General features: G+C 41.3%; 1 protein-coding gene across 1 annotated transcript in view; it reads right to left on the bottom strand.

Moving 5' to 3' along the window:
- Scin (scinderin) overlaps positions 1 to 25,874 on the bottom strand; it is a 90,408-nt gene that overhangs the window by 31,476 nt on the left and 33,058 nt on the right. Inside the window, exons 5-8 of the mRNA XM_012947554.2 lie at positions 6,566 to 6,658; positions 2,441 to 2,573; positions 1,492 to 1,580; positions 73 to 288 (exon numbers count right to left, since the gene is read on the bottom strand). Of these exons, the coding sequence (XP_012803008.2) occupies positions 73 to 288; positions 1,492 to 1,580; positions 2,441 to 2,573; positions 6,566 to 6,658 (531 nt within the window). The remainder of the gene's footprint in view (positions 1 to 72; positions 289 to 1,491; positions 1,581 to 2,440; positions 2,574 to 6,565; positions 6,659 to 25,874) is intronic.

The following is a 25,874-nucleotide window of genomic DNA, read 5'->3' as shown; positions in this document are numbered from 1 at the left end:
GATTCCCAAAGTGATATTCCCACCATACTGGTATAAAGGGGCTTACCCACATAGAAACAGGTATAGAAATACCTCTACATTGCCAGAGCCATCATCCACCATGTTGTGCTGAGCTGCCATCTGTGGAGAAGTGTGGAGTTTTGAGGCATCAAATGGGATCTGTTGTATTTGAGCCACCTTCTCAGTGATGTACACTTTCCCAAAGCCTTCGCTCTGATCTTTATCTCTCCAGTCCTTGAAAAACTGTTTGAAGATTGGCGTTTCACCTCCTTCTGGCAGAACCTGAATCTGAGATTTAAAATAATAATAATAAATGCAGGCTAGAGAGATTGCCCAGTGGTTAGCAACACCTGCTCACAAAACCTGACAGCCCAGGTTCAATTCCCCAGTAAGTACATAAAGCCAGATGCACCCATTCATATTCATTCCCTTTCTCTCTTTCTCTCATTCTGTCTTCCTCGACTGCAAATAAATATTAAAAAATAAAATAAGTCAGATGTACCTGCTCATGCCTTTAATCCCAGCACTTGGGAGGCTGAGGTAGGAGGATAGCCATGAGTTCGAGGCCACCCTGAGACTACATAGTGAGTTCCAGGTCAGCCTGGGCTAGAGCGAAACCCTACATTGAGAAATCAAAACTAAATAGATAATATAATAATAAATGAGAAAATAAGAGCTCAAGGAACAAGATTACTCGAGTAGGAGAAAGAACCAAGGAAATAAAAGCACTGTTCCTGTGACTGCAATTGTCAATCCAGAAAACTGTGCAAGCTGCTTTACCTTAAGAAGTCACTGCCTTGGAATCTGCATGAGAGGTAAGAAGAAATTTCTTTCATGTGTTACCACTGTGGCCAAATTAGTCTGCATATGTTAGGCTCATAAGAGACCTGGGTCCAAAACCTCACTGTGGCACTTGTACCAGGTCATAAAACAAAGGGAGTAAATAAAAGAAAGTGATTCACAGGGGAAAAGAGCAGCTAGCCAGCGTCTAAGCTGGTCTTGAGGAAGTCAGTTATTACCTGGGTGTCAGCCTAGGTCCGCCCAACTTGCCTCAAGAATTAATGGTATGTGCTCTTAGTTAATGAGCCATGGTTGATTATGTTGAGTTAGAGATTAAAGGCTGTGGAGGAAATGAGTGGGCTGGTTTTTGTTTGTTTGTTTGGAGGTGGGGGGGGGTCTTGTGTATGCCAGGCTGGTCTTGAACTCACTACATAGTCGAGCAAGACCTTGAACTTCTGATTCTCCCAGAGTGCATGCTGGGCAAGCACTCTTCCAAGTGAGCTGCAGCCCCATAGAGCCCTAAAAAGGTCTGGTGCCCAGTTTCTGCAAAACTCTCCCCTACACAAAGAATGGACGAGGGACGTATGACACCCACGGCATGTGTTCACACATAAACATACATTATTTTGAATCAAATTTTTCATGAGCTCTGTGAAGATGCCATGACTTTCATGTTGTAAGTGTTTTCTAATGAATTCATTTCACACATACTTGGGTATTGGCTGAATAATTCATTTGCTGTAGAAATTCCTCGGCAGTCTTCATTGCAGTCTTTCTCTCCTGTGGATTAGCATCTTTGCCTAAAATAAAAGACAGATTGGAGAGACAGTTTCAGACAGAGAAACTATGTTAGGATTAAGAAACACTTGCTGGGGTTGGAGAGATGGCTCAGTGGCTAAAGATGCCTGCTTGCAAAGCCTAAAGGTCCAGGTTTGATTCCCCAGTAAAGCCAAGTGCTCATAGTGGCACATGCATCTGGAATTCATTGGCAGTGTCAAGAAGCCCTGGCATGTCCATTCTCATTCTCTCCCTGTGTGTGCAAATAAATAAATATTTCATAAAAAGGAAATACTTGCTCACCAAAAGTAAATATAATTAAAATTAATTTTAGTATAGCACTGCAAGAATGGCAAAAACTCCTGAGGCTGGAGAGATGGCTTAGTGGTTAAGGCGCTTGCCTGCAAAGCCAAAGGACCCAGGTTCAATTCCCCAGGACCCACGTAACCCAGATGCCCAAGGGTGTATATGTATCTGGAGTTCATCTGCAGCAGCTGGAGACCCTGGTGTGCCCATTCTCTCTCTCTCTCTCTTTTTCTCTCTCCCCCTGCCCATTTCTCTCTCTCAGATAAAGAAAAATAAAATATTTTTTTAAAAAAGAAGTCAAACTGTAAGAAACACATAACATTAAAAAAATTTTCCCTGCAAATTAAATTAAATACTAACAACATATATGTATCGCCCAAATGCCATCTTTGACTCCATGATCCCTGCTAAATGATGCCAGTAGGAATATGGAACATGGGTAGATTTTTGTGAGAGATTCGTAGAACATTTATCAAAAGGTCAACTTTATTTTTAATTAAGAAGATGTTTTCTTTGCCCTTCTGAGAAAGTAGCTACAAATCTGAAATGCAGTCACCATCTCAATGGCATCTTGTACCTTTCCAAACGAAAATTTCTTTTGCAGCACCGTGGTCCAAGATGAAACACTCTTCTGAAAGCAGCATTGCCATGGAGAAGGGGTTTTCCTCCGCCACCACCGTCACCTGCATGGACCCGCTTGCATCTGAAACCTGACATGGAAACCACGAGCTCAGTGGACGCTGCAAGCTGGCCAGCCAGACAAGATGTGCCCACTGGCGCCACAGTGGCATGCCTGTTGGGGATAGCCAACTGCTCTCCGGTTGAATTTGAGGCCTGCTCCACAGGACAGAGTTCGTGCTTAGTACTGAAAACCTAGTCATAAGGAAACCCTGGAAAGGAAGGTACTACTGGTTGTTTATTTAAATGGATATATTATGCCCATCAGATTTCCCTGTAAATATTGTGTTTATGTCCATATGTTAGTGCTGCTCTCACTTTTGGTCAGAGAAGCTTCTCTTTTTTTTTTTTTTTTTTTTTTTTCGAGGTAGGGTCTCATTCTAGCCCAGGCTGACCTGGAATTCACTATGTAATTTCAGGGTGGCCTCGAACTCATGGTGATCCTTCTACCTCTGCCTCCCGAGTGCTACGATTAAAGGCGTGAGCCACCACGCCCAGCTCAGAGAAGCTTCTCTTTTCAGATGGTGGTGACCACTGGGGAGACTCAAAATCCATCAGTGTGCTAAAAAGAAGCTACAGTCGAGTGTTCAGCACTAAATGAGACACTGCTATCACCCCAAGGTTCCATGAACATTTCATAAGAGGTGGTGGAAAGGGCTGGAGAGATGGCTTAGCAGTTAAGTGCTTGCCTGTGAAGCCTAAGGACCCCGGTTGGAGGCTCAATTCCCCAGGACCCACATTAACCAGATGCACAGGGGGGCACACGCGTCTGGAGTTCGTTTGCAGTGGCTGGAGGCCCTGGCGCGCCCATTCTCTCTCCCTCTCTCTACATCTGCCTCTTTCTCTCTCTGTCACTTTCAAATAAATAAATAAAAATAAACAAAATTTAAAAAAGAAAGAGGTGGTGGAAAGAATGCAAGAGTCAAAGAATGCTGAATGCTGCCTTCCAGACACAAAGCGGCAGTTGTATTCATGACCTTGTTACCTGCACGCGACGTGCATCACGTTGGGCCTGTCAAAATGTTGTCTTGGATGATGGAGGAGGTAAAAGAAAATGGCATTGAACTAGAAGAAGGGCTTGTTCTAAAGAAGAAGGGGTTCAGTGGGAAGGGATGGGAAGGAGAGACAAAAGAAAGTAATAAGAAGGAATTCTGAACAAAATACACTATGTATATGAATGAAAATTGTCAAGAAAAAGTGTTTAAAACACCATGGCATTTGGGGAGAACACAAGTGTTCTAAAATTGTGCCACGGCTGTAGCTATAGAGCTGCGTGAATGCCATGCAATCAGACTGCGCGCTTTAAGAACAGGAGTCTGGGGCTGGAGAGATGGCTTAGTGGTTAAGCGCTTGCCTGTGAAGCCTAAGGACCCTGGTTCGAGGCTCGGTTCCCCAGGTCCCACGTTAGCCAGATGCACAAGGGGGCACACGCCTCTGGAGTTCGTTTGCAATGGCTGGAGGCCCTGGTGAGTCCATTCACTCTTTCTCTCTGCCTGTTTCTGTCTCTATCTGTTGCTCTCAAATAAATAAGAATAAACAAAAAAAAATTAAAAAAAAAAAAAAAGAACAGGAGTCTGTGGTGTCCGTACTGTATCTCAATAGGACCGTCTCAGAACAGAGTCCCTGAACCTGATTTTTACCTCCAGATGTTTTATTTTAGTGTTATTGGCATATAGCACTGATACGTAAGGAGTTTCATTAGACAGTTTACAGATCTATAATGTATTTCGATCATGTTGCACGCCCTCGCTAGTCCCCCTCCCGCCCCCATTCTGAGCACCCCTCCCCTCCCCAACCAGTCTCCCGCGAAGGTTTGTTTTGTTTGCTTGGTTTCTTTTAAACATAAGGAAACTCGTGGTGACAATAACACGTGTGTGTTCACTGTACGGCTCACATGTTCTCAGCACCGTGAGTCCCTTCCTTCCAGAATCACTGCTCGTAACCTGAAGAACAACGGATCCCACACCCGGTGCGTGCACATGAAAAGCCGAAGCATCCACACTCGCTCAGGCCACAGTTCTGGGGGGCTGTCACACGTCAGGTTCTGAACTGGGGGAGCTCAGGGTGCCTCGGTAGAGTCTAGGTAGCCTTATAGATATTGAGTCCTATGACTGAATAATGTATTTGTGAAAATTATCAAGATAATCCTTGTATATCCCTTTTGGAAGTAACACTTTTTAAATATTTTTTTAAATTTTTTATTTATTTATTTGAGAGTGACAAGCAGAGAGAGAAAGAGGCAGATAGAGAGAGGGAGAAAGAATGGGCACGCCAGGGCCTCCAGCCACTGCAAACGAACTCCAGACACGTGCGCCCCCTTGTGCATCTGGCTAATGTGGGTCCTGGGGAATCGAGCCTCTAATCGGGGTTCTTAGGCTTCACAGGCAAGTGCTTAACCGCTAAGCCATCTCTCCGGTCCCCCCCCCCTCTGTTTTTTGGCTTTATATTTTCAAGCGGTTTTACAAAACTGAAAGTGAAATTCAGGTACTGATCAGAATGCAGAATGCACTGGTTTCCAAAGTCAGCTTGCAGGATTGCAGGGCAGTCTGCTACCTATATGTTAAATATGCAGAACTCATACCTTTTATAAAATAGTGGTGGCAATTGACAGAACCAGAGGGGAGTTTGAATCCTGCATTACTGGAAAGAGCCCTTGGTTATTTGGCATCTCAATCTTATTTGGCCCCAAATTATTTCCAAAAGGACTTTTGTGCAATATGTTATGATTCCACTAGAGGGGGCCATGATTCAAGATCAACACTTTCCTATTTCAAAATATTTCTTTAATACATAATGCTGTCCAAGAGGAAAAAGAAGTTTGATTGGTGATGTGAAATAAATGGTATTTATTAGGCTGTAGGAAAAAAAAAAGTTTTCAAGAGAGTAGCAAAACCACAGAGTATTTAGATAACAATTTCTATATAGCTCATGTTAAAATTGCCAATGCTTAGCAGAAATGGTAACCATATTTTCCTTTGCCTTCTTCTGCAAATAGGCCACTTTCTCACTGCAAAAGGGAGGTCATGGTACACAAGCTGGCTGCTTGACCTTTATTTAAAATTATGAAGATTATCAGCTAAAAAGTCCTTTAAGGAGCACCAAAGGCAACTTCCTCCCGCTGCAAATGAGGAAACGACTGTATTCTGGTGGATTATCCCCTGCTCCAAATTACTTGCTTAGAAGTTGTATGGGGGGAGAATGCTTGAAATTTCCTGTTAGTCTCCGACACTGGTGAGCCGGGGATTTTACCACTCTCATTTCTAAAGAAATCTCTCTCTCCTTCCTCCCTCCCTCCCTCCCTTCTCCACTCTTCTTCCGTTCAGACTAGGACATGCACACTCAGATGGTCACCTGCCCAAGGTCACACAGTCAACATAGCACGAGGTGAGCCAGTGCCCAGGACAGAACTGGTTTTCTCCTGGTTCCTTCCAACCAACTAGTTTCAGAGCTGTGCCCTAGAACAAAGAAATCTGTAATCATGACTGATGAGGACGTTCTAAAAAAGGTGAAGGTTTTATAATCTTACTATGAATTCATAAGAATCATATTACGAAAATTTTACTCTATTATTTACTGACTACAATATATCAAAATATTATTGCAAACTAATATGGTAGTAATGCGTAATTTTATGTAAGTCACAGCAATACTTTCATTTGTTATTTTTAGTAAATATAACAAACCATAATAGAAATAATACTTTTAATAAGATAAAAAAAAAAAAACCCTGAAGCCAGGCGTGGTGGTGCACGCCTTTAATCCCAGCACTCGGGAGGCAGAGGTAAGGGGGATCACTGTGAGTTCGAGGCCACCCTGAGACTCCATAGTGAGTTCCAGGTCAGCCTGGACTAGAGTGAGACCCTACCTCGAAAACCACCCCCCCCAAAAAAAAAAACTGTCTGCAATAGTTTTTTCTCTATAAGAGCAAAGGGAGAACTGTCCACCAGAGCAAAGACAGACCCTCCAACACAGTCCCCCCATCCTGTGCTGTGGACACCCCAGAATGGCTCCCAGGCAGACTCACCATGTAGAGCTTTGCCATCTTCCTGTTGGTGATGTCCGCGATGTCATCCTCATCGTTGTCGCCATCCGGAAGTTCCGGCTTTTCCCCTAAAACCTGGAAAATGTGACGAGAAGTAAAAGTCGTATCACTGAAGGATGCAAACTAAAACAAAACAGCGGCACACTTTACATCTATAAAGACATCCGTGACAAAACCACTGTGATTAAAATCACCAGGTTCAAACATCTCATCATTCATCCAGCATAGGACTTTTCTCATGTTCCATACCTCCAAGGCATTAAGTAAACAAACACACCTGCTAGTGATTTCCAAGAAGTCCAAATCCCACATGCGAGAATTTAGGTGCCCATTTTTTTTTAAACTAACAGGAGTTAGAGTTCTTAACCTCAGCTCTACCACAGAATTGGCCTCAGCTTCCTCTATTTTTATTAATTCATCAAAATTATTATTTTGAGGATAAAATATTGTGCTATTGGAATATGATAGATGAAATACCGATCTTGGTTCTCACTACATAGCCCAGGCTGGCTTGAAGTCCTTCTCCATCTGCCTCCCCGAGTGCTGGAACTCCAGGCATGGGCCACCATACCCACAGGAGAAGTCCAAGTTCTTGAGGGACATAACCAGTTTCCTGCTATGTTCCGGCCCTTGGAGCAGGACCAGGGCGCAGTCAATGCTCCATGAGGATTTGTCAACTGGATGAATAAATGTATCTGTTCTTTGCATGCATGCTACCATCCAGAAGTTCAAGTACAGTGTTCAGGAGGAAATTCATTTGAATCTGCTGTGAATTATTTTTTAAATATATTTTTAAATATTTTATTTTTATTTATTTGACTAAGGTGGGTCCTGGGGAATCGAACCTGGGTCCTTTGGCTTTGCAGGCAAATGCCTTAACCACTAAGCCATCCCCCAGCCCTGAATTACTAATATTTAAAGAAATCAGTTAGCTCATGCTCAGATGGCCCTAAGACAATCCAAGTCCATCTACCTGGGTCCCCTCAAATGCTCCCCAAGGCCTACAAGTCCACAAGGACAACCCTGAAGGTGACCAGTTTGCTGTGTGCCCACTGCTCATTAACTCCTTGCTTTTATTGTTTCTTCCCAACATATTCTTCCAGGACTATCTTCCTGTACTACATCAATACACTTTCAGGGTACTTTTAGAATAGCTTCTCTCTTTTGGAGAGATTCTCTTACTGCCATATGTCTATACCCCTGTTGAGACAAAAGCAGTTAAAAGACTGATCACTCATCGTCCTCTTTCCTCTAACAGCATTTAAAGTATCTTCTCAAGAGAGTGGGGAATGAGAGGGAATAGTTAGCTCAGGTGAATGAGAGGGGTAGCTGATTGGTTAGGACGAGGGACTGTCTCAGGAAGAGGCTAGCCAAATTCTGGGCTCTAAGCTTGACCAACCAGAGTGTAAAGACCTCCCTCCCAAGAGGGGCCCAGGTTGTTTGTGGAAAAACAGGTCTAGGGAACTAGGCTCCATGGTAGGAGCTCTTTGAACTTTCTTTCTCTCTCTCTTTTTTTTTTTCATGGTTTTCCCAGGTCCTCCACGTGGGATCTCTAGCCACGTGGGTGCCTTTCCTGGCTCTGTACTTCCCTCAATAAATACAATAATTTAATAATTTTAAATAAATCATAAAATATTTATGAGAAATTTAATTAATCCTTTAAATTGACACAAATACCATGGACAATATATTAAGAACAGAAATAAAATGTAAGCCTATTCTAAATTAACATGACTTTCATAATAAGTATAAATTTAAATACAGAAAAGGGACAGAGGATATTCATTTAGACTCAACAAATATTTAATAATCAATTTCTTTGTACACTGTGTTTTTAAAAATATTTTTACTTTTATTTATTTATTTCAAAGAGAGAAAGACACAGAGAGAGAGAGAGAGAGAGAGGGAGAGAGAGAATGAGTGTGCCAGGGCCTCCAGCCACTGCAAACAAACTCCAGACGAATGTGTCACCTTGTACATCTGGCTTACACGGGTCCTGGGGAATCAAACCAAGGTCCTTTGGCTTTGCAGACAAGCACCTTAACTGCTAAGCCATTTCTCCAACCCTATATTGTGCCTTATATTTGAAGTCCCTCATACTATACCCAATGATGATATCCACCGTTGAAAATCAGACAAGAAAAATGTGCTCAACTCCAACACTTTTATGAACTGTGTACAGTAGAGGACTTGCCTTCTGGGAACATGGCATCATCTTGTTTATATAAGTAGGATCATATACAAAATTTAAACCCTTGCACATAAAAGCTTTAAAAACTATCTGTAGTTTGGTAGAGGCATATATAGGTCATCAAAGCCATCCAACATCTCTTCATGCACACTCCTGAATTTCTACTCCAGCCAAGACAGTGGTTGCAATAAGCAGTTCAGCCTAAAGGCACAGGTAATAGTGGGAAGTCTCCCATAGGGCCAGCCAAGTCTAGGGTACATGCTAACTTTTAATTTTCAGACAACAATTCCAAGATCAACCGGGTATCTTAATTAGCCTCTCAAAGGACTATAGCACAATTGGGAATTGAACCCAGGGGATAAAGGGGATAATGAAAACAGGCTGAACTCCAGGTCACATATCTCTAAGGATTGTTTAAAAATTCAGTTAAAATAAGCATTTGCCAAGTACCTCACTAGGGACTATAAACCCCTTTGCTCAACCCTTAAAGATTTTACACCTTGCTTATAAAGAAAAAAAAATCATCAAATTATGCTCATTTTATCAACTATGCTGTACATTTTGACCTTTGTTGACACAACTTTCCTCTTTCCTTACTGGCAGGATCATGCATAAAGAAAAAAAAATTCTCATGTTAGGTTGCCTGGTAATTGGTATTTGGCCCTTGTAATCCCCATGTTTGAAATGGTTTGATAGTGTAAAGCGGTAAGAAAACAAAGGAGTCTATTCCTATTGTTCAGCCCCACACCTGTCAGTCAAGCTCAGAGCTCACCTTTCTATTTTTTTCTCAATTTTTATTAACATTTTTCATGATTATAAAAAAATACCCCATGGTATTACCCTTCCTCCCTCCCCCCACCCCCGCTTTCCCCTTTGAAATTCCATTCTCCATCATATCCCCTCCCCATCTCAATCATTGTACTTACATATATACAATATTAACCTATTAAGTACCCTCCTCCCTTCCTTTCTCTTCCCTTTATGTCTCCTTTTTAACTTACTGGCCTCTGCTACTAAGTATTTTCATTCTCATGCAGAAGCCCAATCATCTGTAGCTAGGATCCACATATGAGAGAGAACATGTGGCGCTTGGCTTTCTGGGCCTGGGTTACCTCACTTAGTATAATCCTCTCCAGGTCTATCCATTTTTCTGCAAATTTCATAACTTCATTTTTCTTTACTGCTGAGCAGAACTCCATTGTATAAATGTGCCATATCTTCATTATCCACTCATCAGTTGAGGGTCATCTAGGCTGGTTCCATTTCCCAGCTATTATAAATTGAGAGCTCACCTTTCTTTCAGTCCTTTCCTGTGTCTATTTAACATATTACCATCATCTAACATTGCAAAGTGAACTGGCCATTTGTCTGAGTATCGTCATTCTCCTCTTTCTAGACTTTAAATCTTCCCCACCACTAATGCTGTCACTAATGCTACCTTTTTTTTTTTTAATGTAACATTTAAATTTTACTTATTTGAGAAAGAGAGAAAGAGAGAGAGCATGCCAGGGCTTGTAGCCACTGCAAACTAACTCCAAACGCATACGCCACCTTGTGCATCTGGCTTATGTGGGTCCTGAGGAATCAAACCTGGCTCCTTTGGCTTTTCAGGCAAGCGCATTAACCACTAAGCCATCTCTCCAGCCCTCATGCTACCTTTATCTTCATGGTTTTGAGTCACAAATTCCTTTTGTCACTATTCACACAGACCCTAGTGAAGGCCCCCAATCTTTCCAGTCATTGGTTACAGTTATTCCTGTCCACTGCTGCTGCCTTCAGTCCCACCATATCTTTTCACCCTAAAAGTTGCCTGGCACGCTAGCTAGAGGAACCTTACTTCACATGACTCCTATGGTTTAAGAATATAACTTGACCAATATGACTTGATCCTGTCATTTGCACAAACATTTATGAACCTACAGGACACTGTGTTAAGTGAAAGAAGCCAGAGGCAGAAGCATCCCATTCTTAATCATTCTAATACAGATGGCTTTTTTTTCTATCTTAATTAATTTATTTTACAATAAGGAGAGTAAGCTCTTAGGTCCCAAGAGTGAATATTAATTACTGGATAATTTTTGTGTCATGCTCTGTTCGTTCCCGTAGCTGAAAAATAATCAGTGGATTGCAAGCATAGGGAGGAGAGAAATCAATGCTAAAAGTGAAGCAGGTCTTTGTTGTTATGGTGTATTTACCCGCTGCAAGGCATTTTGTGCCTGAGCTAAGGTAAATATTTGATAAGAGGGAAGATTCACAGAGAAATAAACAGAGGGACTTCTGAGGAAGGGCTGGGCCTCACTTAGCAGCCCCACCCCATCTGAACAACTATGTGCTGACCTAACTCTTAAATGCTCTTATCTCTTTACTGACACACCAAATACAGGGGAACTTACTGTAGTAATTGGTGAGTAAAAGTGTTTTAGAGGAAGGAAAGCACATGGCACATACATACCTAACAGGACAAAGCGAACCCCAGAGGTTTAGTTACTTATCCAGCGAAGTGCTGACAAGAAGCTTCTACAATGACAAAATACCCTACAACAGTGCGTGCGATTCAACACAGTTGTTACTAGCCGTTTGTCAAGACTGATCACATGAAGCATGGCTAATATGACTAACTAAATTTAAATTTCTAATTAAATTTAACTAAGTGTAAGCTCAGGTGTCCATATATATATATTGAGAATGCTATGTAGACAATGAAGTTTGAGAGGTTCAGGGAATGCTGGGCCTTGCGGGACTTGGGATGCTGGTCTAACCTTCAGAATTGCTATGACATCAGTGTATGAGAGGTTTAGCTGAGAGGACCAGACTCAATTGAAAAATATGATTCCTGGGCTGGAGAGAGAACTTAGTGGTTCAGGCACTTGCATGCCAAAGCTTAAGGGCCCATGTTCAACTCTCCAGATCCCATGTAAGCCAGATGCACAAAAGTGAGGTAAGTGCAAAGTTACACATGCCCGCTAGGTGAAGCAAACATCTGGAGTGCAATTATAGTGGCTGAGACCCTGGTGTGTCAATTTTCTCTCTCTAAAAAAATAAAATAAGGCTCCCAAATTCCTGTATGAAAATTAATATACAAGCTATCATAACATGGCAAGTGAACCCAGAAGCTATTAAAATACATAAGCCAGAAGACCAATCTTTCTCCTCCATTTGTGGTGCCAGGGATCAGAATGCCAACTTACTAAACGCAAACAGCTATTTTCACTGGCTGCATACTGAGACATCTGGGCAGCTAGAAAAGAGAATGCCAATGTCTGAGTGCCATTTCTACATTCGGATGCTTTTTGCTGTTGAAGACTTGCCATAGGGTATTTAAGGCACCCTCTTGGCCTGACTTGGTGGCATGACTTCAACATGTAGTGGCATCGGTTTCACCGACACATCTCATCGGTCTCATCCATCAGGGCAGAGCATGCCTGATGGTTGCTTTGGCTTCAGGGACATTCCCGCCTCCCCTGGATACAAATTCTTAGGGTCTGGTGGTCTAAAGACGGCCCCAGGGCAAATCTCGGGTAAAGGTGTTAGGCCATCTGCCTTTCTGGGATCTTTAAACAGTCTTCTGTAAGACCTCAGACCCAGTCAGCGTCTGACTAGTGCTTGAATGGACACTTCCAACATTTGCCTCTGGATTCCCTAGTTTCTATGTGCTGCCCCCTTGTCTTCTTGACACAGGCCTTCATCGAGCAGACTCGGGCAGTACAAGGCCCTGGGGCTTTGTCTCCATACTGAAAGTGGCACTGTGAATAATACCACTCGATTATTGATACTTTAAAGCAGAACATTGTATGTAAAGTAATTTTTTGTTTTGAGGTAGGGTCTTGCTCTAGCCCAGGCTGACCTGGAACTCACTATGCAGTCTCAGGGCAGCCTTAAACTCACAGCAATCCTCCTACCTCTGCCTCCTGAGTGCTGGCATTAAAGGTGTGTGCCACCACGCCCAGCTGAAGTGATAAGTTTTTATACCAGCACCTCATGAGAACTCAACAAAAGGTAGGTCCTCCTTCTTCACACCTATATGCATAAGAGTCACATCTTACTCTGGCCAAAGCATTATGATCCCATGTAAGACAAACGCACAAGGGGCGCATGTGTGGAGTTCATTTGCAGTGGCTGCAGGCTCTGGCGTGCCCATCCTCTCTCTCTGTCTTTTCTCTATCAAATAAATAAATAAATGATAAATATTACAAGAAATAAAAAAGAATACATGGGGACATGTGTGTGCACATACATGCACGTGCCTGTGGAGGTCAGAGGTTGGCACTGGTTATCTTCCTGGACCACTCTCCATTTTATTTGCTAAGGCAGGATTTCTCACTCGAACCTAGGGCTCCCCAAGTGGGCTAGACTAGCTAGCCACCAGTTTGTCCTTGCCATCTCCTATCTTTACCTCCCAAGCCCTGCGACCTCAGCAAGCCTCCAGCATTCACGTGGGTGGTGGGGGTCTGAACGGCAGCCTTCACGCTTACACAGCAAGCACTTTATCCACGGAGCTGCCGCCACCTCCATGTCTTCACCAAATGATTTCACGGAACCGTGATGTACGTAATGATAGTGAACCTTGTCAAGTCTTAGATTTAAAACTACAAAATGAAGGCAGATGATGTATATCCTTCTCCAGGCAAAACCTTGACAGCAGCCTTCTGCGTGCAGTCAGCAAGGGAACTGATGATGTCCTCCACCTCAGGGAGGTCTTTGTACTAAACGAGTATATTTCTTCACGACATTAAAAATGTACTAATCATAAAATAGATTATTTTTTTCTTTTTGGTTTTTCTAGGTAGGGTCTCCCTCTAGCCCAGGCTAACCCGGAATTCACTAAGTAGTCTCAGGCTGGCCTCAAACTCACAGTGATCCTTCTACCTCTGCCTCCCAAGTGCTGGGACTAAAGGTGTGCTCCACCACACCTGGCTAGTTTAATATTTATATTAACTTATCAATTACAATGTATACTTTGTGGGCTAAATTCCATTCCTCCCCCTGAGCTACTCATTAAGTTCACCTGTCTTGGAATTGCATCATCCCATTCATAGGTTCAACTGATGTTTTCTCACATCCTTTGCAAACTAGAGAGAAAAATTACTCATTAGTAAATGATTGCCATGTTATTAAGTTGAATAGATTATATGAAAATGGTATCGTATCAGTGAGGTCATAAGTCTTCATGCTGAACTTTGGTAAGACAAAGATCACTTCAAATATTGTTACTTTGTAGCATATGGGTACCCCTTTTTGTTGTCTTTTTTTTTCTCAAAGTAGGGTCTCACTCTGGTCCAGACTGACCTGGAATTAACTAGGTAGTCTCAGGGTGGTAGTGAACTCACAGTGATCCTCCTACCTCAGCCACCTGAGTGCTGGGATTAAAGGTGTGCACCACCACAACCAGCTACTTTGTAACATATGGTTACCAATGTTATTACAATATGCATTTCTTATCTTGGTTGAGAATATTTTGATTTCCCCCTTAATAGGAGTAGATGAGGGATGAAATGGTATTTGAATTAAGTAATAGAAACCCAAATAATATATTCATTCGATTAAATGAATGAGCCAAGCCTGGTGGCACAGACCTGTGATCCCAGCTATTTGGGAGACTGAGGCAGGAGGATATCACAAGTTTAGGACCTTTCCGAGCTACAGAATGAGTTTAAGGCCAATCTAGGTAACTTAATGAGACCCTGTCTGAAGCTGAAAACTGAAAAGAGGCATGGGACATATGTCAATGAAAGGGTGCTTTCCTAGCATGCTTGAGGCCCTAATTTCAATTCATAGCACTCCACACTCCTAGGATGCACCTCCAAATGAGACACAGTTCATGGAAGGAATGGCATTTATTACAGACTTTGGGATCTGGGGGAGATTCCATAATAGTGGAAACAGCTGGCCCCTTCACCAGATCCACACACAAGAGAAAAAACACCACCAGTACCACAAGCTGGCACACCTCAGGAACCCCAGTCGGAGTTCAAGCATTCTGCATATCTAGGCTGGAAAACAATCTGCCCCCAGTAACACCTTAGAGCTGGACCCCAGGATCTGCCCACAGTGACACCTCTTCCAGCCAGGTGTCTGGGAATCCAAGTTACAAGCTTTTTCTAAAAAAAAAAAAAAAAAAAATTGCAAGCAGATAAAGAGAAGAGAGACAGACAGAGAGAATGGACACACCAGGGCCTCCAGACACTGCAAAGAAACCCCAGATGCACGTGCCACCTTATGCATCTGGCTTTACATGGGCACTGAGGAATCGAACTCTGGTCCTTAGGCTTTGCAGGTAAGCACCTTAACCACTAAGCCATCTCTCTAGGCCCAAGTTATAAGGTTTAATAAAACATCTGAGTATATTGGAGGGACATAAATTCAAACTACCACAGCTAACGTTATGCAGTGTGTGGCAAGGGACAGTAGACATAAATGGTTGTAGCTACTATGGCTCTGAAAGGATCATAACCTTTAGCACCCACTTGCCACGGTCCTTGTGTGACTATCGAATGGGCACCAAGTATCGTTGTTATAAAGGAGGCCAGAGGAAATGTCTCAATCACTCAGTAACAGAGAAAAGACAAGCTTCCCATTGCCAGCATCTCAGCTGCTTCAGATGTCCACGTAGTACTGCCTCAGCACTAATCCAGCGGGATTGGAAGATACGTGGATTCCTTTAACTGAAAGGTTTTGCAACAGCAAACCTGCACACAGACGGCCTTCCACCTGGCTCATCCTAATGCCATTTAAACCAGATGGCGGACTGCAATGACCACAAGGTCATCTACTGTACTACTGCGCAGCAGGCACCAGGCCACTTGCACGGAGGACTCCAAAACATTTAAGACATTGTACGATTTCTCAAGAACTTGCAAAATGTCCCTGGAGCGTAGAGGAGAAACAAATACAGGACCTAACACTCTGGAAAACGCACAAGGCCATGTATACCTTTGTCCCAAAACCTTGTCTCTTCCTATTAACCAAATTAATTTCTCAAACAACTGAAGTTTCCATCTTTAAAAAGTACAGAATTGCCGGGCGTGGTGGTGGCACGTGCTTTTAATCCCAGCACTAGGGAGGCAGAGGTAGGAGGATCGCCGTGAGTTCGAGGCCACCCTGAGACTCCATAGTGAATCCCAGGTCAGCCTGGGCTAGAGTGAGACCCTACCTTGAAAAAACAACAACAACAAAAAAAAAAATCTTGCCTAACAATGAACTGACTAAGAGATCAACATAAAATAGCTTGATGAGTGACTTAAAAGAAAAAGTATTTCTTTATTTGCAAGGAGGGTGGGAAGGAGAGAGAGAATGGGCACACCAGGGCCTCTAACCACTGCAAACAAAAGCTAGATGCTTGTGCCACCTTGTACATCTGACTTCACCCAGGGACTGGGGACTAGAACTCTGTTCATTAGGCCTTGCAGGCAGCACCTTAAGTGCTAAGCCATCTCTCTAGCCCTAATAAGTGACGTTTTACATGAATACTACAACCCCTCCAGAACAATGAAGGAGCTCAAGACCCCCATGCCTTTTCTCTGAGGAGAAGAAACAAGGTGATTTTTGTTCTTATTACATTTTCCTATAAGGCTTTAGATATACAGTACATATCATTCCATGATGGTTGTAAGAAGGCTTTTGAACCAGCACCTCCTTTTTCTTGTCAGCACCTCTTATGTCCCACTCACAATTCTATGAAGATAGAAAACACTCCTTTGTCTCTATAGTACATTTTCAAAGCAGTCACATTTGATTGAAAAGTACAACTACATTCTAGTTAAGAGATAAAAATGTGACTTCATATAAGTTCAGGAAGCCTGATATTATGCTACAAAACAAATATTTCCACAGAGAAACTTTAAGGAATATTGACAAAATTTGAAAATTCCTAATTGGCAATCAGATTTCTTTCTTAGTATCTTCCTTTACTTGCTGAAATGTATGCATACTCTAATGCTTAGATTATTAAGTTCAAAGTCACTTCTTCTAACATTTAATGGGACCTTCCAAATCATTAGAAATGTGCACAGCCTTCTGCTATTAAGTTGGGGAAGAATAAGATATATACTGAGTAGTTTTTTTTAAAAGGGGAGGGGACTGGAGAGATAGCTTAGAAGTTAAGGTGCTTGCCTACAAAGCCAAAGGACCCAGGTTTGATTCCTCGGGAGCCACATATGACAGATACACAGGGTGGTACATGTGTCTGGAGTTCATTTGCAGTAGTCCTGGCATGCCCATTCTCTCCCTCTCTCTATGTAAATAAAAATAAAATATTTTTAAAATAAAGTTCAGATCCTTGGAGTCTAGGAAGCAGTTGAATTTATCCCAGAGTAGTGAGCTGTGGAGGCCATAACGGTTCCTGAACGAGGGGCACTGGGGCTGAGGGGGCAAGAGCCAATCCTAGTGGCCAAGGCCAGTGGACGGCAGTGCTCAATAGTGAGAGCTGGATCAGATTTTTGTGGCAGTTGGTCAGTATAAAGGGCGGTGACCTGACCTGGGAAGGAAGTTTCCATAGATGGGAGAATCCAGGCAAACTTTTTAGAATGTACATTTTTATCAATGGAATAAATAACATATACTATATGTGTAATATATATAATAAATAAAGCTGTAGATATGAGCTTTGTGCTTTCTCAGTGCCTGGGGATTTTAATATATATATATATATATATATATATATATATATATATATATATATATATATATGTATGTATGTATGTATGTATATATATCTGTCTGTTTAAATGTGGGAATGCACTTCTAAACAAAAGAATCCAACAGTTTTATAAACTGCTATTTAAATATGAGCTGCTACTCTATATATGGAATTGGTCTTAAAACTTACTGTGCCAATGCTATGGCTTTGCTCACATCTGTGCCAGCACTAAAACACAGGGCAACATTTAAAGGAAAACAGAAAAACTGTTTCTGGCACGTATTTCATTCATTGGAACTGATCATTCAATTTTTTTGCACGTGTGTGTAGTCTGTGTGCGTGGAGTGCCGTGTGTCTGGAATATGCATGTGTGTGCAGATACGTGCCCCATGCTCTCAGGTGTGAAGGACAGAAGGAATGTCAGGGATGGTCCCCTACACATCCACCTGTTTCCTTGAATAGCAGCTGCCATTTTCCAACAGACTGGTCGACCAACAATCCCCAGAGATTCTCTGGTCTCAGTTCCCCAAAGGACTGGGGTTATAAGCATGCATGCCATGCCCAGCTTAATTATCCAAACACTAACAATCAGTAAATCATAGCTGTAAGGACTATAAAAAAAAAAAAAGACAGTGTGTCTGCCCTCAAAGACCTTGGGGTAACATGGATATGATATAAATTTTATTTGGCAAATTTTTATGAAAATATGGCTAAAATTTTGCTCTTTGCCTAAAGAGAAATAATTTTTTGGGGGGGGGTGGTTTTATTTTTAAAAAAAACACTTAAGAATGCCTTAAGAACTATCTAAACAATTCAAGTTTTTTTCTTACCAGATGCTTAGAGTTGGGTACTGTAAAAATCCAACCAACTTGCCCCAAAGACAGGCTGATAGAAACAAAGCGCACCTCAATTCCTATATTTGGAGATGCTCCAGAAAGAGCCTAAAATATGAATTTTGTCAAGGGTATGTGTGATGGGCTGAATGTAAAATGTCCCCCGTGGCCTCACATGTTTGGGATTAAGCCTCCTACTTAGATCCCCACCAAGTACAGCCTTTGTGAAGTGGGGCCTTGCTGGAGGAGGTATGTCACTGGGGATGGACCTCAGGATTTTGTAATACAGTTTCCCTTGTCAATGCTTAGCTCACTCTTGCTACTTCCTCCCAAATGATATATGGGAAGATGTGATGCCCAGTCTCTGCCATGCTTTCTCCATCCTGATGAAACTTACCTCAAAACGATAAGCCTGAAATAAACCCTTCCCTTCTCTAAGCTGCCTCGGGTCAGGGGTTTGGTCCCAGCAATGAGAAGATATCCAATACAGAAGACGTCCAGCAACCAACCACACATCTGTGCTCTGTGGCGTGGGGGAACCTCACTATCTATTCCCACTCTCTGTTTTCTAATGTTTGTGTCTTTAACCATCTGATGTTGACATCCTCAACCAGAAAACAAAGTAAGCTGAGTCTAAACTTTATTGGCACCAAACCAATGCTCAATAAACCCTTATTAACTGAGACACAATATGACATTCAAATTTTCTTTCTTTTTTTTCAGAATCTAAAACAATGATTATACATATAACTTTCCAAGAAGCTTCACCACTATTTATTCAATAAAAGCACGAAACCAACTATGTCAACCCCCACAGCATCTGCTTATAATGCCCTATGATATTTTTACTGTTAGTGTCCCATCACCAGCAATTACCACAATTATAGGCTCAACAAGTTAATAACATAATATTAAAGTGTCTTTTGTGAATCAGAAAAAAAAGATCATCGGTCTTTTATTATGAACACCAGATGCTATCTTTAAAAAAATGGTAGTCTATAATCAGATGGATAAATTATCGATCTCCTAGGGTATCTTTTACCTTCCCTCATAAACTCTAAAGAATGAGTCTAGTCCAGGAATAAAGTTTGGAGCCTCGGGGCTGGTGAAGTATTTAACTTTCCTTCACATCCATTGTTTATTTTTAATATGAAAAGAAGAAAGACCATGAAAAGGCTGTACATAATTTATGTGCAACCTTTCATGGTAAGTATGTTCATACTAAACAGAAACATGCAGGGTAAAATGAGACCTTAGTTAAAAGAACTAGTTCCTTCTACACACAGGGTTGACTTTCACAGGTAAGCACCAAGGCTTTTAAAAGTGCTAAATATACAGACAAGGGAGTAACCACACATCCTGTTCGCCAGACAGTCTTGTAAACCTGTCCATTCTGCATCTGTCTCCTTAGTGATGTTTTCACTCTATAGAATGCTTGCTTTGAAAGGACACATAGAGATAAGGCATCTCTAAATTGTGTGAGAATAATGTGATCAGTAGATTATGACATGCTCCAAATATCCAGCATTAAATACATGGCTATGACCACTGGACATTAAACTGATTAAGTCTTTGATATCAAGGCTTTACTAACTTTCCCATGTAAAGATTAAAGTTAAGTAGCATAAAAGATCCTCATCGCAATGTTACTACTCCAAAGATTTTTTGAAAGATAGCTAGGGCTGGAGAGATGGCTTAGCGGTTAAGATGTTTGCCTGCAAAGCCAAAAGACCTGGGTTCGATTCCCCAGGACCCATGTAAGCCAGATGTACAAGGTGGGGAATGTGTCTGGACATTATTTGCAGCATTTGAAGGCATTGATGTGCCCATTCTCTCTCTCACTCTAATAAATAAAAAACTGGTTAAAAAAGAAAGGGCTGGAGAGATGGCTTAGCAGTTAAGGCACTTGCTTGAGAAGCCTAAGGTCCCAGGTTCAATTCCTCAGGACCAAAGTAAGCCCGATGGACAAGGTGGCACATGCATCTCGAGTTCATTTGCAGTGACCAGAGGCCTTACTGCACCCATTCTGTCTCTCTATCTGCCTCTTTCTCTCTCAAATAAGGGAATAAGTAAATGAATAAAATCTTTTTTAAAAGAAAGCTACCTAGACTTGTGGACCCTCCAAAAGCAACACTAGTTGCATTAGAGTCTCAGATAAAGAATGATATTTGGGCTGGAGAGATGGCTTAGTGATTAAGCACTTGCCTGTGAAGCCTAAGGACCCAAGTTCGAGGTTTGATTCCCCAAGACCCATGTAAGCCACATGCACAAGGTGGCACATGTATCTGGAGTTTGTTTGCAGTGGCTGAAGGCCCTGGAGCACCCATTTCTTTCTCTCTCTCTCTCCCTCTTTCTGTCTCTGTCACTCTCAAATAAATAAAAATAAAAAATAAAAAAAATGACATTTGATATCTTGAACAAGAAGACTGTGTGTGCATGCTATGGATATATACGAATGTACTTGGGATCCCTCCTGAAAAAAACTATTTTCTTAAAATACACAAGAGAAAATACAAAGGATTACAAAAAAAAATTATGGAATACAACTAGTTATTCATTCTCATTCATTCTCTCTCTCTCTCCATTCTGAAACACCTGTCTCTTTTCCTGTCTCTAAATCCTTCCAGTTTCTCCTGGTGTAAAGTTCTTGGGCTCAAAGAAAACAGTTTGTGTCAAGTTCTCCTGTATCCCGAAGCCAGAACCTGACACCTATACATAATTTGTTTCATTTTTGTTTAAATACTTATTCATGTGTATGCATGAGGGGAGCGTTATGTGGAGGTTACAGGACAACTCCAAGGTGTCCACCCCACCTTCTCTGAGACAGGGTCTCTTGCCAGAGAACTGCCAGGCTGCAGATGAGCATGAGACTAACTGCAAACCCAGCTTCAGCTTCTCCTGGCTCCACCTCCCACTGTCATAGATGCGCTGGGATCACAGACACATGTGCCAATTTGCAACGGACTTTCTATGAATGCTAGGGAACTGAACCCTTTAACCTGGGCTGTCAGGTTTTGTAAGCAAGTGCCTTTAACCACTGAGCCATCTCCCCAGCCCACCATTTTGTTTTAAGACAGAGTCTCATATTGCCCAGGCTGGCTTCAAACTTAATACATAGCCGAAGCTGGCCTTGAACTCCTGATCCTCCTGCCTCTACCTCCCAAGTGATACTAAGATTACAGAGGCGTACCACCATGCCAGGCTTCTAACTATATTTTTATGCAACCCGATAAGGTAATAAATGAGCTTCTTCATAAACTCATTAAATAATATTACTGGGCAGCAGATCTGATAATGATAATTAACAAGCACTGGTGATTCTAAGTGATATTTTGAGGCTATCCTCTGGGATGAAACTGTGGCCTAAAGTCACAGGAATGTTCCTGCTACTTCAGTTTGTTGGTTACATTCACAATTCAAGGAAATGCCACATTACTTTACAAGTTTGTGAAAATAAAGTTGTAATTTTCCCAGCCAAGCTGAGGACTTTTTTGAATTCTATCTTCACAGTTAATAACTCTAAGAAGTCCTAGAAGTCAAACTAGTTTACCACAGGCACACACTCACCTCAACGAGTAACTACGTACTCCAGCCACCAGGCCAGAAAATATTTACATCAAAAAGGCTCTGCCGGGCTGGAGAGATGGTTTAGTGGATGGGGCGCCTGCCTGCGAAGCTTAAGGACCCATGTCCGACTCTCCAGATTCCACGTTAGCCAGACGCACAAAGGTGAGGTCACACACCTACGTGGCACAAGCATCTGGAGTCTGATTTCAGTGGCTGAGGCTCTGGTGGGCCAACTGTCTCTCTCTCTCTGTCTCTCCCTCTCCCTTTCCCTCTTTTTCTCTCTCTAAAATCAAACAAAATGAAACATTTAAAAAGTGGCTGTATGCTCCTTTTTCTGATTTAAGGATGGAAGATTCTCACTGAAAACTCATTTCAGTTCACAGCATGACTTGAGACCTACTACCATTCAAAAACATTACATGGAAAATTCCATATTCTTTCTGAGAGTTATCACAAGAACATAACTGTTACAGCCATGTATCCCTATAATTTTCTGTTACATCAGTTCTGAATATTAGTTTTTTACTGTTCATTCTTCTATAAACAATCTGCAAATGCAACCTTATCAAGGTTATACTAGAAAAATCCATAATATATACACACTTTGGTACACTCTGTGGATCCCCTGGGGAACTCGGAATGTATCTAGGAACATGTACTATATGGCTATTGAAATACACTCTATGTGGATTTTTCTTTCCAAAAATGTAAAGATTTAAATGATTAGTTACATCTCTAGTCTAACAGAGGCCCTAAAACAAAATTAAAGGCTCAAATATTTACTTTGAACAGTTTTTTAAAGTCTAATTTAATATCTGCCATTATGATTATGGAAAATTTATTAAAATTATGTTGAACATAACTTTACTGTTTTTTTCTGGTTATAAAATGAATATTATACATGTTCATTATAATATTTTGAAACTAAAGGACAGAACGAAAAAGAAAATAATAAACAGCAATATCCCTAGAGTCAAAATTATATTGGAAATATTTTAACCTGTTTCTTTTAACATATATGTATGTCTGAACATAAACACACATAAATTTTCATAAGATAATATTGAATATAAAATTTTATATACCATGAGCATTTTCCCTTATGAGTTAAGATTAATTCTAAAATATTATTAGCCAGGCATGGTGACACATGTCTTTAACCCCAGTACTCAGGAGGCACAGGTAGGAGGATTGCTGTGAGTTCTAGGCCAGCCTGGGTCTGCAGAGTGAGTTCCAGATCATCCTGGGCTAGAGTGAAAGTCTACTTTGAAATAAACAAAAAATAATATTATTAATGTAAGAGTCTGTGTTTGGAGATTATCATGAAGGTAAAGCTTATCATGGGAGAGAGAGAAGTCATCAGTGGATATCAACAACAGTCAGCCAATGGGTATACTAGTGGCATGTCTTTTATGGGGGAAACCAGCCACTCTACTTTTTATAATATATTTATAATTATTTATTTATTGGAGAGAGAGCCATTGCAGACAAACTCCAAATGCATGCAACACCTTGTGCATTTGGCTTATGTGGGTCCTGGGTGATTGAACCTGGGTCCTTTGGCTTTGCAGGCAAGCTCTAAACCATCTTGCCAGCTCCAAAACCAAATGCTCTCTAATTAGATTAGAGACTCACTCCACAGGAGGGAACACATGCTTGAGATTGAAAATCTATAACAGGGGAAGTCATGAGCCCTAGGGGTGTAATGCCTGCTGGTATCTGACTAAATGCATATATTAGGTTTGCCAAACTGTCTGGTAAGCCCATATATTAATGATACTCTCACTTTGGGTTATAGATGCCTCTCTTTTCAGATGGCAGTGACCTCTGGGATGACTCAAAAGGCACCATAGTGCTGAGAAGAAATGACAGAGGAGTGCTCAGCACTGAAACATCACTATCACACCTTTCAAGCCTCAGGGTCCACTGCAGAAGAGGTGGAAGGAAGAATGTAAAAGCCAAAGGAAGTGTAGGACTCCTTACAATGCACTCTTCCAGACACAAAATAGCCTGGATATCCATGACCTCACAGTGCCTGGCACTACTTACACAAGACCATCAAACTAGGAGGAAAACATGATCACATCAAAATACAAGAGAGACTGATTGAGAAGGAGAGGGGATAAGATGGAGAATGGAGCTGTGAAGGGGAAAGTGAGGGTAAGGAGGGAATTATCATGGTTTATTGTCCATAATCATGGAAATTGTCAATAATAAAAAAGTGAGGGGCTGGAGAGATGGCTTAGTGGTTAAGCGCTTGCCTGTGAAGCCTAAGGACCCCGGTTCGAGGCTCGGTTCCCCAGGTCCCACGTTAGCCAGATGCACAAGGGGGCGCACGCGTCTGGAGTTCGTTTGCAGTGGCTGGAAGCCCTGGCGCACCCATTCTCTCTCTCCCTCTATCTGTCTTTCTCTCTGTGTCTGTCGCTCTCCAATAAATAAATAAATAATTTTTAAAAAAGGGAAAAGAAAATAAAGCTTAAAGACATTATAATAAACAAAGTTAGCAAATTATATTATTTTTAATGAATTTTTTGGAAAACATTTTTATTTGCAAGCAGAGAGAGCTAGAAGAGATATGGAGAAATAGAGAAAGCTCCACTTACTGCAAGTGAGCTCCAGATGCATGCACCTCTGTGCTTCTGGCATTATGTGGGCCCTGGGGAATCTAACTGCAGTCATAAGGACTTGTAGGCAAGTGCGTTAGCCGCTGACCCATCTCCCAGCCACACATTATAGTAGTTTTGATCACTGGAAATTTAGGCTATCGTAGGATCATGTAACTACTGCATTAAGCTGTTCTCACTCAAACATATTAAACTATACTTACAAGATAGACTTTATAAAAATATAAATGCAAATTGCAAAAACTCATTAGGGGAATGTATAATATTCCAGGATGCTAGGGAAATGAAAATTCAAAGACAGAACACTTCTAGCTATTAAATGTAGAAGACTCAAAGAGATAGTATAGCAATGAATCCCAAAAGCTCTCTTAAAAGTCAGCCAAGGCCGTAGTATTTGATGTAGACATTGAGCATCTAGCACATTGCAGTTGAGTTGAATAAATGAGAATAAGTCTTCTAATGTACATCAAGATATCTTAGTAACTTTTAAAAAATTTTTATTCATTTACTTATTTTGAGAGAGAGAGAAAGAGGCAAGGAGAGAGAGAGAAAGAATGAGTGTATCAGGGCCTCCAGCTGCTGCAAATGAACTCCAGATGCATGCATTTCCTTGAGCATCTGGTTTACATGGGTCCTAGGGAATTGACCCTGGGTCCTTTAGATTTTCAGGCAATTGCCTTAACCACTAAGCCATCTTTCCAGCCCATTTTAGTAATTTCTGATTGATAATACTCCTTAAGGAACACATATAATATGTACACTAAGGAAGTCATATGATTTTCATAAAAAAAAGATGGGTTACAACCAAATGCCCAAAATCAATATAAATGTTAAGTAAATGATTAGGCTTATTGAGTTATGGAGATTTAATTTCCACATTAAGTTAAAAAAAAAAACTCAAGTAGCCAGGCATAGTGGGGCATATCTAATCCCAGCACTCAAAGATTGAGGCTACCCTGAGACTACATAGTGAATTACAGGTTAGCCTGGGCTAGAGTGAAACCCTGCCTCAAAAAAACCAATAAATAAATAAATAAAAACTCAAGTAAAATCATAAATATCTTGTCTATAAGACAAGCTTCTTAAGCTTGATTGACATATATTGGTGTATTTTTACTTTGCTATAAGAATTTCATTCTCAATAAGGTAATTGTTAAATTTTAATTTGAAGAATACTAGCGTATTTAAAAAGTTTTTAAGGCTAAATGAATAAACTTTTTTAAAGAATTATTTTATTTTTATTTATTTATTTATTTGACAGGGGGAGAAAGAGAGAATGGGCGTGCCAGGGCCTCCAGCCACTGCAAATGAAAACCAGATACATGCAACCCTTGTGCATCTGGCTAATGTGGGTTCTGGGGAATCGAACATGGGTCCTTTGGCTTTGCAGGCAAACTCCTTAACCACTAGGCCATCCCTCCAGCCTATGAATAAACATATT

The sequence above is a fragment of the Jaculus jaculus genome, chromosome 16 (genome assembly GCF_020740685.1).
Source record: "Jaculus jaculus isolate mJacJac1 chromosome 16, mJacJac1.mat.Y.cur, whole genome shotgun sequence".
NCBI classification, from domain to species: Eukaryota; Metazoa; Chordata; class Mammalia; order Rodentia; family Dipodidae; genus Jaculus; species Jaculus jaculus.
This window is presented reverse-complemented; position numbering and strand designations above follow the sequence as displayed.